The sequence below is a fragment of the Hyalella azteca genome, unplaced genomic scaffold (genome assembly GCF_000764305.2).
Source record: "Hyalella azteca isolate HAZT.00-mixed unplaced genomic scaffold, Hazt_2.0.2 contig16054, whole genome shotgun sequence".
NCBI classification, from domain to species: domain Eukaryota; kingdom Metazoa; phylum Arthropoda; class Malacostraca; order Amphipoda; family Hyalellidae; genus Hyalella; species Hyalella azteca.
Genome location: NW_025945881.1, coordinates 261815 through 278759, shown reverse-complemented (window position 1 = coordinate 278759; position 16945 = coordinate 261815). Strand labels below are relative to the sequence as shown.

Sequence of the window (16945 nt, the reverse complement as noted above, 5' to 3'; positions counted from 1 at the left end):
AGGAACACATTTAATGTTAAACTATACGTTAAATTTTTAGAACGCAACCTATGTTCACACGCAACATTTTTTCATACTTCATTTTCTTGCTGTCTTTTACACGCTTCATTGCCCAAGCTTCTCTGGATCTTTCATTTAAGGATTCAAGACAGAGAAATGGCGCAAGACTACAACATGAATAATTTCAATGCATTCTCAAGTTTCGGCCCTCACCTTGTTAGTGATGACGGGCAGGAATTTTTTCCCACTTGTGAACAAGTGCAAGGATATAATCTGTCAATCATCTCGGCAATGATTCTGCAGTTAAAAATTACTGTACCTCGTTCAAAAATATGACAGACATGCGGACATTTCAAAGAACTTGCAGGGTTGAGAATTTTTTCTAATGAAATGGTTCATAATTTTTTTAGTAATTTTAGTATATATGTTTCGTGGAGTATGTATTCCAGTTTGCATTAAATTTTGCCACAAATTTAGCATCGTATCGCTGTTTCCACAATTTTAGCATACTAACCCTGCTACCTGAGAATTACATGCATGCAGTCTATACCTGCCACAAAATTAGTTTTCTATCCCTGCTACCGTTAAATTGGCGTCTTATGATCTTGCTAACATACATTTTTCATCTGATCCTTGTTCCCATAAATTGCTTCGACTAAGGAATGCTCTCTCCCTTAATCATGGCTTTAAAAAAGTTATTTTTTACAACTGATTTCCCTAAAAAAATTTTGGGCACGATTCAGCCTGGGCTTCAGAGTTGCTATACTTGCGTTTAAGTTATTTTGGGTCTGCTTGGCCAACTGATCGCAATCAGAGACTGGTCAGAATTGCCTTGAAGACATTATAGTCTCCTGGGAGAATGACAAGAGTTGGCTTGGCCAAGTCTCACAAAGCTGCAAGCTGTCCAGGGGCTGCACTTCGAGCCCCGAACGGAAGTGCACTTGGTTGCAGCCTCCCGAAAATTTATGGGCGAGCTTGTGGGGCACTTCCTAAACTAAATTTGTGTTCGATTGCTAAAAGTTGAAATCCAAGCACATGAGCTTATTTCTTTCTTTTTAATGCTCCAAAATACGCAAATCAAGTAAATGTACAATTAGAATTTAATGATGGGTCACTGGGACCATGATGGTGGCGTGTGGCAAATGGTATCAGTGCCACGTATCTCGTGTTAGCCAGTAAAATTTATGGTGTAAGAAAATATCTTCTGGAATTTCTTCACATACTGCAATCTGAGAAACAACATATTGAAAAAAAGGTTATAAGGCGAACGAAATATCGCGAGTATCAACAGTTTACCGGAATATTGGCAATCCAAGCAAATCTTTTACAGCAGCAAAAACCAATTGATGCTGCTGATGCCTCATCAATATAAAAAAGCATTAATTTTTAAATGTGTATTTCTTTATTAAACTATTGAATTTCATCAAGAAACTGAAAAATTATCTCCTTCATTGACAAGAAGTGAAAATGTTATCTATTATCCATTGTCGTCATCAGTAGTATAATTTTTTTTTTAAAGCATACGCGCGTTGTAGCTGACTGAGAGGTTGCTCGGACTGATCGTCTAGCCCCGAATTCAGGACTTGGGAGCATCGTTTCATTCTTGCACCGGACCATAGATGAGGTGAGTATTAAAATCACTTAACAACTATCTACTGTTTACCAATGTCGATTGCACTGCCACACGAGGTATGTACGCAATTGAATGTTAGTTTTTAAGCTTACAGTGGATATAAAAGGCTTTCAATCACCATGGTTTCGTGAAGTGAGATGCCGTTATCAATTCATACAGCCAAAAAATAATATCATTGTTGCTTAATTTTTCGTCCATTTTCCAATGTCTTGGTAAATATCGATGCAGCAACGTTCATCATAGCAGAGATTGCGCAACACTGTTATTGTTCGGCTTACAATTAGTTGACTGTCGATAACTTCTTGCACTATTTCTTCGGTTGTGAGGGAAAAAGGTCTTACCCACGAGCTTTATAACCCACGATTCTGAATTTTCTAAGTATGCTCTTGGTATTCAGTAAACAGGTATAGAAGTAAACACAGGTACAGAAAGTAAATTGCGTATTCATAAACAGGCGTAGAAAGTAAATTGCGTATAAATTCAATTGTCCCCTCTATCTTATCATTGTGGAGGAAGAGGAGGTGGCGATTTTTTTATCACATTGGCAGGCTCGGCCAGGGCTGCCCAGGATGCGGGACGACCCTAATACGTACCGCTCAACGGCCGCCAGAGTACGGATCAAGCTCTCGTAGCTGTCTGACTCGGATCGGAATGTTAACCAAAAAGCGGACATAGAGAAGTTGATTTACATGCTCCCGATTCCTAGGCGTTCCTTATTTAAGGATCGCGCCCGGCTCTTAATTTTATTAGGGATATGGCATTGGCCATATTTTATTCCCATTAGCCCAGCGTTGCCCAGGCTCGAAAAACCTCGTACCTGATCTCGTCAGTTCTCAAATCCCATGAAAAATTATAAAGCTTATGTATGCATTTTGAAGGAAGATTAGTTCAAATGAAAATTTTACAACGAACATACATTTTTTATTAGTCTTTAAGATGTTTCAAAATATAAGAAAAAGTATATTACGTATTTAAATTAAATTTATAAACGCGTGTTTGTTTCACGTCTGCATGCCGAACCATGGAGCCATGATATTTACGAAATATTTCTTGAAAAAGCTATAATAAACTACGGGAGTTAAGTATTAGTAGTTGAGAGAGTTTGACAGCTGGCTAAGGCACGGCACATGCAGCAGCTCATGCAGTTTAGTATTTGCAGTTGAGGAAATTTGACAGCTCGGCTGGGGCCCTACAAAGCAGTTGCTGCAGTTCAGTATTTGTAGTTGAGGAAGTTGGACAGCTCGGCTAGGGCCCTACAAAGCAGCAGCAGCTCATGCAGTTTAGTATTTGCAGTTGAGGAAATTTGACAGCTCGGCTGGGGCCCTACAAAGCAGTTGCTGCAGTTCAGTATTTGTAGTTGAGGAAGTTGGACAGCTCGGCTAGGGCCCTACAAAGCAGCTGCTGCAGTTCAGTATTTGTAGTTGAGGAAGTTGGACAGCTCGGCTAGGGCCCTACAAAGCAGTTGCTGCAGTTCAGCATTTGTAGTTGAGGAAGTTGGACAGCTCGGCTAGAGCCCGGCACAGCAGTTCTTCGCAATATGGCAGCGCCACGAGCTGGACGCCTAGAGGCAGGCCCACGGCGTTCGTTGCGTCCTGGGTACAAAAAATTATTAAATCGTTGCTGTTCAGGAAGGCGGAAGATTGGCAAACTTGTTTTGAATGATCTTTTGCGAAGGACTCGAATGACCGGCTTTATATGGAAATTGCCGATGAATCAAGGCAGCTACGCTTTATATAAGCATATAAACCTAATGAGTAACCAAAGCTATAGGCATTGAGTATTTATGCAAGAAAATTCTCGTCATGACGAAAATCGGACTGCACCAACATTCAATATACAATACAAAAACTTTATTCTTTACAGTAAGAGGCTAGTGACAATTGAACAGGCTGCTCATTAATGTGTGTCTTACGTCATGCTCATAATTTATCAACATTTGTTTACTTATGAGTAAATAATGAACTTCTTGAGGCATTACCCTGAGAATGGCCCAAGTGAACTACAATGCATATTCCAGGATCACTGCTAAAGTTATAATAACATACATTTCATCCTATTTTTAGCGGGGAGGCAGGGCTTGAGATTAATCTAGAGAAATGTTACGTGCTAACCAATTGCCCGCAACGATTGAGGTCGCATAGGTAAATACAAGTAACTTCCATGTAAATTAAGAGGATTTAAAGTGCTACCATAGAATATACAGGCAAAACTCATTTGAAAATGCTACATATTGACTTACATTACGCTCTAATATCGGATTGCAATTTTTGCTTTTCAACGGGCGGTTCCTACAGTCATAATTTCAGCTAATTATGTTATTTAAGGTCACACCTGCTTGAATATGCCGTGGATGTAATCGGTTACTGGATAATCCTGGATATTCTTCTCGTCATCCATTGTTTGATGGGTGACTGGCACAGCCACGGCTGGACAGTCCAGCAGGTTGAAGAGCATCGTCGTCAGGAGGCAGGCTGCAAGAAAAAACGATGACTTTTCTGCCCCTTCGTCACCAGAAAGTTTTAGACCTCATCAACCCTTTCGTCCACAGAGTGTCTTTACAACGAAAACGATACTTCGCGTTACAGAGGAATATGTAGGACCACCTAGTTTAACGGGGCTACCCAGTTGAGTGGGACTACCCAGTCGAGTGGGACTACCCAGTCGAGTGGGACTACCCAGTCGAGTGGGACTACCCAGTCGAGTGGGACTACCCAGTCGAGTGGGGCTACCCAGTCGAGTGGGACTACCGACTCAAGTAAGACTACTATTTTGAGTGCGACTACCCGGTCGAGTGAAACTACTCAGTCAAATGAGGCTACTCAGACAATTTTGGCAACGCGGTCGAGTGAGATTCTATTGTTTTGGCGAGGCACTTAAATTTCGGGTATGCCCGACTTTTTGTATTTATTTATTCATATGTTATGATATTTATCAATATCATTTTTGCTGGCCTTAAAACATGCCATGCCTGACCAATTTCTGCTCCCTGAGGCAGTTAGACTGAAAGGGCAGCCACGCAGAGTGGGAATTATTTTAGAGGGGGCTTGGAGTGTATTGTAACTGCTAGGAGTGTATGTGCTTGGAGTGTATTGTAACTGGGGCAGTTAGACATAGAGGGAATTGTAACTGGGGAAGTTGGAGTGAGAGGGAATTATAACAGAAGCAGTTAGACTGAGAGGGAATTGTAACTAGAGCAGTTACAAAGAGTGCAAAATTGTAACTGTGGAAGTTAGATTTGGAGTGCCAGACCGTATTTTGGGTCGAGTAATATCGCGCTAACATTTGTGCAGACTGAGGTCAAACTGTCAAACTGTAAATAACATGTTCGACCACGTGACGCTGCGTGAGTGCGAGCACATGGGCACGCCAACTCAACACAGTCTTTATCTTCAAATTACAGACGTTATGAATAATAAATTATTATAATTAATATCATTATAAATTATTACTACTATTAAAGATGACTAATTACCTCTGAGTTATTAATTACTACAGTAAAGATGGAGTTCGTGATGACCAAGTGAATTATGAAATCACTAAGTTAGGAGCTTGGAATTAGGGGTTTGAGACCCGAAACTGGTTGTGAAAATTCTGATAGCATTCAGCCTGCTGGCCGGGTGGTTGAGAATCGGCGACAAGAAAACGAGACCTAGTTAAAGCTGAAATGGTTCTATTATCATCATTATTAGAGGAATATTATAATTATCATTATCACAGATGTTTGAATTTCTGACTTACATGATATTTTGCCGACATGTTCGGCCTTTGTAGCAGGGGCGGGAGTTACAGGGCATAGCAGGATATCAAGCCCGGCAGCTCTCCACGCCTTCAGGAAGTTGTCGAAAATTGTGCGTCTTTCCCCAATTTTGGCCCATAAATCAGATATCGTGGCCAATTCCACTGTAGAAACAAAGTAAAAACGACAATATTTTTATTTCATCGTATTTTTTTTCTAGGTTTTCTATTCTATCAGAAGGTTTTTAGTAAAATTTCGATTGATATTCTAACAACGTTGCACTGAACTTATAATTGCAAGCACTAAAATTAAAATTACATGTGCTGAAATTATAATTACATTAAATGAAATTCTAATTACATTCGCTGAAATTATAATGACCGGCACTGAAATTATAATTACATGCACCGAAATCCAAATTACAAGCACCAATACAATAAATGCACCGAAACATTAATTAAACGCGCAGTGAATTTAAATCCATTTAATTAGACTGATGAAACGCTTTTAGAGAAATTCAAAACTATAATTTCAGTTAACGGGTTCCATTTTATAACAAGTGGAATAAATGAAGACAAAAAGTTGGTGATTACTTCATGTTTGTTCCGAGAGCTCAAACTTGACTGAATACTTCCTTGGGCATCGCCCAGTGGAAGTGTTAGCGCACCGCTAAGTGGAAGAATTGGTGTAACGGATCTTTTAACCATCAACCTCCATTGACCGAAAAAAGTACCTCCCAACCTCCATTGACCTTAGTAATGTTTGAGATGTAATCCAAACGAATTGAACCTTACAGTCCCAATTATTTGGACTTTTTCAAGCTTCGATTTCGTTTGGAAGAAAGTTGAAACGGCGAGGTCTCACATAACTTCGCTGTACCTGTTCTGTGCTCTTGTGGAACGTGATTGAAAAATGATGGCCTCCTTAAAACCTTCCGTTGCTTGGAAAGTAACTAATCTACACAGATTTCCCCCGTAGAGTGATGTGTTCTGTGCTATAATGATCTACTAGACAACTTACCCAAATCATATTCAACCGCCAAGTCTCCAAACTCTCGTCGAAGTTTTGCATTGTTTCTCTCATCGTGAGGCATCCCAGCTGAAATTTCCATGAACCAATTCAACTCGTCATCCAAAATTTCTCCGTCCAGCAGAGACTTGGCGAGCTCCCCGTGATCAGCCATCAAGAGGTTCAAGTAGATCTTCAACATCTCGGCAGCCTTGGGGATGGTGAACTGCACCACCTCATGGCCAAGAACCTGGAACAGAGTAGAAAGGTTGCAGGAGTGGGAGTTACAGGACATAGGAGGATATCAAGTACATCAGTTCTCCACGCTGTCAGGAAGTTCTCAAAAATTGTGCTTATTTCTCCAAATTTTCCCACAAATGTTGATCATTCATATTAAAATGATAATTAATTGATCATTTCCTATAGAAATGATCAATATTGCAGTATCCAGAGCAAAACTATGCTGCCGGAAGCAGAACTATCTTCGTGGTTGGTTCTCTAGGACCACTGTCCGGTAGCCGCACCCGTTCATGACCGTCGACAGAGGTATTAAGTTAATTCATGATACTGGCATTGAAAAAGTGGTGGACTGCAGCGCTGGAGGTGCATCTAGAGGCTATGCTTCACAGTCCACCACACGGTAACCACGTCCAGTCACGAATGTTTAAACAGGCAGCTAAATCGATGGTTTGTTGATTCTCTGGTGGGTTAAGAACTTCGAAAAGTGTTCAACTTAGTAATCGACGCTCATGTTTAACTTCAGCTCCGAGTAATGCGTTGATAAGAAAAAAAGTGTGCGACCGTCGCTTTGCAGATGCCGCGTCACTACATTATTGTGTGGTAGTAGCATACAGAAAGCAAAACGAATTACTTTTGTCTACTGCACGACAATTAACTGGCAGCATCATTAGCAGTAGCATCCAGAAACCAAAGCAATCATCGTGCCGTGGTTTTGGAGCCAGAACGCAGTTTTGTTCATGTGAAGGTAATATAACAGTTACCCTTATTTATTTATAAGATATAATACCCTTACTTTTCCCTTATATAAGATATAATTCGGAGATAAAATAAATGATTAAATGCATTTAATTGATTTATGCAGAACAGATGAAATTCCTGATTTTGCGATTTGAACCTATCCAACCCTTGTTTGAAAAGGGATAAAATCCCGAAAAAATCAACGGCATGTTTAATGCTAAAAAACTTTTACATTGAAAGTGTTACCAATAATAATGATTTCTTGAACTTATTGATTTATTTTTCAGAGTATCGTGGCTTTCTTGAAATACGCTAAGTTAATCCACGAGCAAACAATTTTATTTTGAGGCTATGCCTTTATTTGGAATAAGTACTGTTCTATTTATTTATTCCACTTCCCTGGTTAATATTCCTTTTGATTTGCAATAAAACATAGATAAATTTATCCAAAAAATAATCTTGAGTCGGGGTTTTTCGGTTAATAATCTTTAGTGGCCGGGGGCTTGCGCCGCAGCGCGCTTCACAAACCTAGAAGGCTGCCACGGCTTGCGCTACAGCGCGCTTCACTAACCTCGAAGGCCGCCACAGCGCGCTTCACTAACCTTGAAGGCCGCCACGGCTTGCGCCACAGCACGCTTCACCCCCGGGGTGCTGGGGAAGAGGGCTGTCGAGTCGAACCATCCGACACGGAGGGCCTTCTTGGACAGGTAGACGCTGTCGTTCCAGGGCAAAGGCGGCACCTCCGGATCCAGGGCGTTGAAATTGCTGGAGAAAATTGCCTTCACTGCCTCGGCTACAAAGGCGCCATCACGACCAATCATGCCCACTGTTCCGTAGGCTACAAATAAAAAATTAATTCACGATAAATATGAATTCCAAATCTTGCTCTTATCCCATTATACTGCAGACAATGTGTAAGGGAAAACGCGAAGTTAAATGTAGGATACTAAGCTGTGGCGCTATATGTAGGATACTTGTATCCATGCTTCTCTAACCAATAAATTCTGAATGGAATTTATCTGAGATAAACCAGTCTCCCTCTTTTAGGAGGAAACTACCAACTCTCTGACTTTTGGAAATGGAATTTACATGCTTATTTGCTAAATGGTTGAAAAGATACGAGTAAATTGAAGCTGCGTGTGACCTCTCACTGGATCAGACAAGTTGAGCACTCCGATGGTGGAAATTGAATTTACAGGCTTGCTCCCTAAAAATTAGTATAAGGGCGGGCAGATTAATTAAAGCTCTTGCCTCCCTCGATCTGAACCAGGCACGTTGGCAACTGCAATACTGGAAATTTAATTTTCATGTTTGCTCGTTAGAAATTTGCAGAAGCTCGAGTGCATTAAAGCTCTTACCCCCCACTGGACCAGGCACGTTGGCCACTCCGACGTTGGAAATCCGCTTTGACGTGGGCTTGAAGCCCGTCAGCCCGCACCAGTTGGACGGAACTCGGACGCTGCCGCCCATGTCCGTGCCGAGACCGAACACTGATCCCCCTTCAGAGATGAGGGCTCCTTCGCCACCTGTAGGATATGGAATGTATGGAACTTAAATCATAGCATAAGAGTCAGATTATCAATATTGAAAATAATATGTACTGATATTCCCAATAATAATTAGTGGCCCTTCTTCAGAGATGAGGCTTCTTTGCCCCCTGAACGATATGGGCATGTATGGAACTTTAACCATATCAAAAGAACGAGATTGTTATGTTGCAAATAATTTTGCGATCCACCAGTCAGTCACATATAATTTCCGGAACGAAATAATCCACAACGTAAGCATCAAAGGCTTTATAAAAAACTTGACTCACCAGAAGAGCCTCCAGGAGATCGCGTAGGGTCGAGTGGATGAATAGTTTTACCCCACAAAGGGTTGGAGCATCCTGGCCTGCATATCAGTAAAAATCTCAAATTTTTGAAATATATTTGACCTTTCTTATGCATTAAATTATGTGAGGTTTAAATCGAGCACAGTGCTCAAATTTATATATTCAATCTTCATTCAGTCTTCATCGACAACATTGATGGAGCGTGAGACGCGTAAAATTAACTAATCTCACAAGCTTAGGCCCCCTAAAAAAGCAAAGCTTAAAAAACAACTAATCTCACAAGCTTAGGCCCCCAAAAAAGCTAAGCTAAAATAAGCAATTAATCTCACAAGCTTAAGCCACAAAAAGCATAAGTTATTAAAAAACAACTTATCCCACAAGCTTAGGCCCCCCTAAAAAGCTAAGCTTAAAAAAACAACTAATCTCACAATCGTAGAACCATCGCATATAAAAATAGATTGTACAAACGTGAGGCAGATTTGAGAAACGTTGGTCTTCACGAAGGGCACGGCCCCCAGCTCCTTGAGGACCGCGACGACATCTGCGTCCACAGGGGCGGGCTGACCCACCTTCTTGAGCAGCCCCAGCGTGCAGTCCAAGCCCTTGACCATGACGTTGTCTTTGACGCTGACGGGAAGCCCGTGCAGGGCACGTCTCTCGTCTGGGGCCAGCTTGTCTAGAGCCTCGGCCCATGCCTGTGACATGTTGGGATAATTAAACACTATCAGCTCATGTCTGCAACTAGTGCAGGATAAATAAACCCTATCAGCTCGTGCAGGGCAGACGTGTTTATCCTTAATATGGATGTTAACAAGTCGTGTTTACCCTTAAAATGAATATTTACAAGGTACGTGGTTATCCTTGAAATCTTTCGTTCCCTCAATGCTTCGTGATCTCATCCATTAATCCTTAACCCGAACAATATCCGTTAAGCTAATTCCACTCAATACGTTGGATGCAGTGCTGACACGTTCATAGGTAAAGCATTTTCACTTGCATTTTCTTCAAAATCTACGTTCAAGAAGTTACATTCCTTGATCAAAATGATTTTTATTCCCAGATTCGTGGTGATGTATGGTTTCAATCATATTGATTGTCGATTCATGTCAATTCTTGAACAAATATTATCGTTAGGGTAAATTTAATTGAACTTCGGCACACTAGTTGTACAACAAATTTTCCTTACACATAGTCTTTTTAATGAAATTTGAAGAAATAATCAATGAAATATTCAGTCACGCTGTACAAACTGAATTCTTAGCGAACATAAAATTTTGCACTCCTGCTAACAATTACGTGGCTCTTCTGACAGAGATCGGGCTGGAGAGTGCCTTTGTCACCACAAGAGACAAAGACTTTTAGAAAATTCAATTGAAAAAGTAAATTAAGTGACAAAGACTTTTGTAGAATTGAATTTCCGCAAGTGACAAAAGCCAAATTAAAAAAAATCAGCTTGAATTTGTCGGCAAATCTCACCCTAGCGTCTGGAATAAATTCCGTAATGCAGTTGGTGCGTTTGGTTACTTCGAGGGCCTGAAAAATGAACACCTTGAGTTAGAACAGATCTTTAGCACATACGAATAACATGAAATAATAATTATTAAATATTATCATATATGATAATGGATCATAATCAAAAAGCTGACCATTATTTAAATTAAATTCGAATGGTTATTTATTCTATGTTACAAAACGTTATTTAGATTCTCTAACATTCGAACTCATGTTGTTGTAGTATTCTCGGGAATTGTTAAAGATTATTGAAAAAAGCTACACCAACACAGCCTGCGTTAAGTCTAAGACACAGAAATTTCTGACTACAGCTATATTATTGGAATCTTGGAACACTTTCAATTCACCTGAAAATTCACTTTAGTAACTAAAATGAGGTGTAAATAGAAAGAATATTCCGCAATTCCTTTGATTTTATATTAACTAACAATGAACTCTCTGGTATTAAATTATTTTCACAAAAGTCAGTACGCGTAACTCAGGATAGTCGGTGAAATCGAGTCTGCAGAAAAGGTTATGAGGAAAATAAACAAACTATCAGATGAGCTGCTACTAGGAGTGAAACGAAAATTTCAATTATTGTAGAAATTATGTTGAATGAAATAATCTTTAAATGCGTCACCCACGAATATTTAACATTGCACAGAATGAGTTGAATTTTTTTTTCGATTTTCATCGATAGCAATATTGAAAGACATAGTTTTTAAAAATTGGTTCGAGGTCAAAATATGCGTTGCCATTATGCATGGCCAGGCAGTTAAACATCAGTACAGTCAGTTAAACATCAGTACAGTCAGTTAAACATCTGCACAGTCAGTTAAACATCAGTACAGTCAGTTAAACATCAGAACAGTCAGTTAAACATCAGTACAATCGGTTAAACATCTGTACCGTCAGTTAAACATCAGAACAGTCAGTTAAACATCTGTACAGTCAGTTAAACACCTGTACAGTCAGTTAAACATCTGTACAGTCAGTTAAACATCTGTACAGTCAGTTGTCAAATAGTAAACCTATCTTTGCGTGGAACAAGTCCGGTACCACGCAGGCACAACAGATAATTACAATAATTTCAGCAACAGTTTTTGCTACGAATAGACTTAATAGAATTCCTGTACAATAACAGCAGACAGACATGTTTTTGAAGGAATAATCTCGCATTGGCTTAGATGAATTTCAGTAGATTAATTTCCAACCAACACTTTGACATGCTTAAGTAAAAATAATCTGACCTTAGCTTGGTAGGACTCCACTACAGTCCCGGCAGACAGTTTGCCTTGTCTGAGCTGCACCAGGAGGTCTGTAGGCTTCAACATCAACACTTGTCGTCGCTGATTTGTGAGTAGAATATTTTCGCCTCCAACTGTGATCAGCTCTTGCTCAAGCGACTGTCTTTTCACCTCCGCCTTCATGCGGTGATCACGATACCTGTAAAGCACGAAATAATCTAAATTATAGTATCACAAAGAATTTACAAGTAGAATATAGGATAGATGCTATTCATAGATAGAATTGCTTCCACATACTGACTGTACTGCTGAAAATTTATTTATTTCTGAATATAGATGAAATTGAAATGCCTCGTGAAGCTTACGACTCCAAAATTGTCATGCGAGATGTTTCGAGACTTACGAGACATTGATTTTCTCGGGCACTTTGTGTGTTCACGGTAACGCCCTGTGACGTGTTTACGAAAAAGACTATAAGTCCTCATTGTGGGGGGGGGGGGGGGGTAGTGAGGTAACGGTGGGGCCAACTGAGTTACTGTTTCGGTTGAGCAACAACGGCCCGCACTGTCTTGTTAATGTAACGTAACATTAACACGTGCCGTGTTATGCTCTAATGTAACACGGCACCTTAATGTCGTGTCCTTAATGCAACGTAACATTGACACGTGCCGTGTAGCACCCTATTGTAACACGTCACTTATTACTGTCAACATAACATTAACACTTGCCGTGTTACCCCATAATGTAACACGAAACGCACTGCCGTGTCGTTAATGTAACGTAACACTAAAACGCGCCGTGTTACACGCTAATGTAACACGGAACGAACTGCCGTGTCGTTAATGTAACGTAACTTCAATACAAGTCTTGTTACAATCTAATGCAACACGGCCCGCACTGTCGTGTCGTTAATGTATTGCAACTCCATCATTCTGAGTCCCTTTGGACTTCAATATTTCAATAGGAATGAACTCTTATATTCCGGTTTATAGTTCATTGTGGTCAATATAACCACGGATAAAGTTACAATAACTGCTACTGCATGGATTGAACTGCAGTTCTTGACAAACTACCTCACTTGCACTAGGCTCCTCAGAGCAGTGATTTAAAATTACGCAAACTCCAGAAAACGAGTGTTTCTGTTCGTGAGAGCCCCTAATTCAATACATAAAATGACTTTCCTGTTTGATAGTTAACAATATTTTAATTCATCAGGTACCCACGCGCTATCCCGTTGAATGATTCAAAACGTCATACAAGCACTAGGCTTCAATGGCCAAGCATTTGTTTGTAGACAAATATCGAAAAGACAAATATTGACAGATACAAAAAGAAAAATATTGAAAGGTACAAAAAGAAAAATATTGAAAGGTACAAAAAGAAAAATAATTAAAGGTTCGAAAAGATAAATATTGAAAGTTACCAAAAAAATATTGAAAGGCACAAAAAGACAAATATTGAAAGGCACAAAAAGATAAATATTGAAAGGTACAAAAAGACAAATATTGAAAGGTACAAAAAGACAAATTGAAAGGCACAAAAAGACAACTATTGAAAGGTACAAAAAGACAAATATTGGAAGTTGCAGAAAGACAAATATCGAAAGGTACAAAAATACACATATCGAAAGGTACAAGAAGATAAATATTGAAAGTTCCAAAATACAAATATCGACAGGTACAAGCAGTGAAGCGTCAACACTCAGTGATTTAAACATTATAAAATTAGTTGATTGTGCAAACTAATTCGACCGTAAATTTTCCATGCCAGTTTATGGGCTCTAAGAACATAAATTATTATATGGCTAACATTTAATGCACACACAAAGCGAAGATTCGTTTCATATAGCTAATTGAATATATTAATACAGACCATATATAAAGGCTATATTCACGGCACACCAAGCACTATTTAGTCGATTTAAAAACTGATTTTGAAAAGTAGCGTTTAAAGGAAAGAATATAGGTGAAAATTGTGGAAAGAATGCAATTAGTATGGATGAATAAATTGTACAAAGAAAGCGTGAAGGTGATAAATTATTACGGTAATCGGAAGAAAGAAAATGACACTTACAAATTTTCCAACGAAGCCTCCATCGTCTGAATTTTCACGAGCGAGTGTCAAACTTTGCGGTAAAATAAAACTTTGATACGTTAGAAAGCATAAAGAAATTCATAAATCATTAGCGACAGATTCATAAATTTAACATCTCCAAGGAAAATAATTAACTCAAATTAAAGCACTGCAGCAGGAAGCGAAACTGGTGTCTGCATAGCAACCAACAAAACCTATTGTTCTTGTGGCCAGAGAAATTCTAAAACTTCAAGACAAATCGACGTGAGAGTTGTAAAGAGAACAGCGTAGTTTGGATCAGCGTGAAAAAGTCTCGAGAAATCACGTTTCGTTTGATTGCTATTCAGATCACGTATGAAGAAATATTTTGTTACAGACATCCGTCATGTATCAACGCCATTTCTTAAATTTTATGTAAACCGAAATTCCCTGTTTTGTAATCAACATATTTCACTAAAGAAGTAGAAATATTTTATTTTGCCAAGTAAGACTTATCATGTTAAGGCAAAAGAAATATTGAACAATTAGAAATGTTTTATTTTAAGAAGCACTACAAATCATATTTATGCACGATTCCATAAGAAAAATATTTATCCTATTATCCTACGCTCACACAGCACGCACACAGTGAGAATGATTCAAGACAAGTGCAGGTCTCAACTGATGTATCCTGGTCTATATATAGGATTCTCTCAATAGGATCAGAGTTGAGCGCAGCATACAAGCGGTCTGTTGTCATGCGCAGTTGAGTGCATTGATCAATGCATCCTGCTTGACACTTGGTGTTGCTGTGGGGATGCTGGTTGAACTTTGATTTGAGTGTCATCATTCTTAAATCAAAACTTAAATCACTCCTAAATCTATACTTTTTGAGTGTAAACGATAATGAATATGCATTACAGTTTTAATGCTAATAAGCATGCTTTGCTATAGCAATGTTATAGATAACAATGTTTTAGTATAGTTTTAACAAGAGCTCAATTTGACAGTGCTAAAATTAATTGTCAAATAATAGTTTTTTACAATATTATATAATTATACAGTGATTTCCATAACAACAGCGCACCTTGGATTAATAGGACGTCTGCTAGGGCATCACGTCACTTCACTGCCTTTTTAGCAGGACGTCTTCTCACATTACAATAATTTATTTATAAATTTTATTCAAATGACGGAAAATATTTTATTCGTGTATGAAACGAGAGTAAAATGAAAGTATGTTAAGCTGAAGTCTAAATGTTACCTGGACTTTAAATGTATTATCTATATCCCTCCAATATGTTTTACGTCATAATCCTCTTTCCTTATATATTCACTTCCAGAGCATGTGAGTCTTTTTAGAAATGTTTACCCGGTAAAGATTCATATCACAGAAAGTGGAGGTTTTCTGAAAAATGAATAGGTAACTAAACCATTCTATCTCACTGATAACACCCAAAAACAATTCAAGTCATGGAATTTTGACAAATTCCACTCCTTAGTTTCACGCATTTTGCATAAGCAAGCATTCGATTTGGAACACAATTGTCTATAATATGTCATCTAAACTTCAAGTTTATGTAAAGTTTAGTTTAACATCGATATGTAAAGTTCAGTTGAAAATAATTATTAAGTTTCGGGCAGAAGCAATCAAGCGCCACATGAACTTTGTTTTTAAGTTCGGCGAAAAATAATTTTTAAGTTTCTAACTGAACCTATCAAGCCCAAAAAATTTCAGCATGATTAGCATTTCAAGTTCATCATAAAAAAATTTATAGTTGCGAGTAAAACATGTCAAATGCCTTATAAATTAATTTTTATATTTTTTGTTCAAGGTTGAATTATTTTTAATGTTTGAACTAAATCTTTCAAACGACAATGCCAAGCACGTATTTGTGATTACATTTCACGTACACATCGATTGATTTTTTTTTCAGTTGGCTGTGAGTGAGTTAGTGCAATTCTGCAATAATAAAACTGTCTATTCACGGATAAGGGAGGGCGTTAGGTTTTACTGCGAAATAAAGGATGGAAGTTAACACAAATTTGCATTCGGTAGTTTTAACGCCTCTTAAAATGTAACTTAAAATTCAATATTGATATCCATAACATAGCGATGGGTGACAGAAAGATGATTATGCATTATTTTCAAACGATTACACTCAGCAGTTTGATGAATTTAACATGTTACTGATGATTATTTCCGAATCAGGCGCCACGTTTTATTTTTAATAGGATTGTTCAGTTATATCATATTCCCATAGAGGCTGCAAATTAATTTGCTGGAAATTATCCCATAATTGCCTACAGACATCGAAATTCATAAGCAAAAAGACAAGGAAGAGGTTCAGACTAATGAAAAATTGGAGAAATTAAATGACCATTCTGAACGTCAGAAACATAAAATTGGTATTTCAAATGCGGTCCTCCCCTTCAAATGTGATCGGGAAATTTTTTCTTGACCGTATTAAACCATCAAGGAACAAGATTCAATGCATGGAGTTTGAGAAATTTGTGTTTAATTATTTCGATTTTTGAATATAATTGCCGACATTTATTCATAACAGAAAACGACAGCAAAAATACAATAAAAATACAATAAAATACAATAAAAATACAATAAAAAGTGCTTTTGTTAAGAAATTTCGAGCGTTTCAGTCAAAGAGGCCATTTCGAGCTAGTGGGCGATTGCGTTACTCAAAACTAGAAAAGGTTGTTCGATATTATAAAAGAAATACAATGAAATATAATGTACAGTGAAGTGAATAAAATTATATATGATAAATATATAATATTGTAATGAATGACATATAGAATAATCTGTACAGTGAATCTTCGTCTCTGCGGCGGGTTTAGAGAAAAACAAGCTCGAGATAAAGGAAGGAAAATCAACCGTAATAAATTCTTCACTAATTAAAAAAAATAATCCCTCTTCGAATAACAATATTTATAAATATGGCAAA

General features: G+C 38.3%; 1 protein-coding gene across 1 annotated transcript; it reads right to left on the bottom strand.

Annotated features, from left to right (window-relative positions):
* Positions 1-2901: 2901 nt before the first annotated feature.
* Positions 2902-14332, bottom strand: LOC108668037 (fatty-acid amide hydrolase 1). Its single transcript, XM_018155166.2, has 11 exons — positions 14004-14332; positions 11934-12129; positions 10666-10722; positions 9658-9884; positions 9172-9248; positions 8714-8881; positions 7958-8193; positions 6390-6627; positions 5372-5533; positions 3965-4104; positions 2902-3225 (listed from the first exon to the last, which is right to left on the bottom strand). The coding sequence occupies exons 1-11, from the start codon at positions 14024-14026 to the stop codon at positions 3106-3108; spliced, it is 1644 nt and encodes a 547-aa protein (XP_018010655.1). The 5' UTR covers positions 14027-14332; the 3' UTR covers positions 2902-3105.
* Between the last annotated feature and the right edge of the window lie 2613 nt (positions 14333-16945).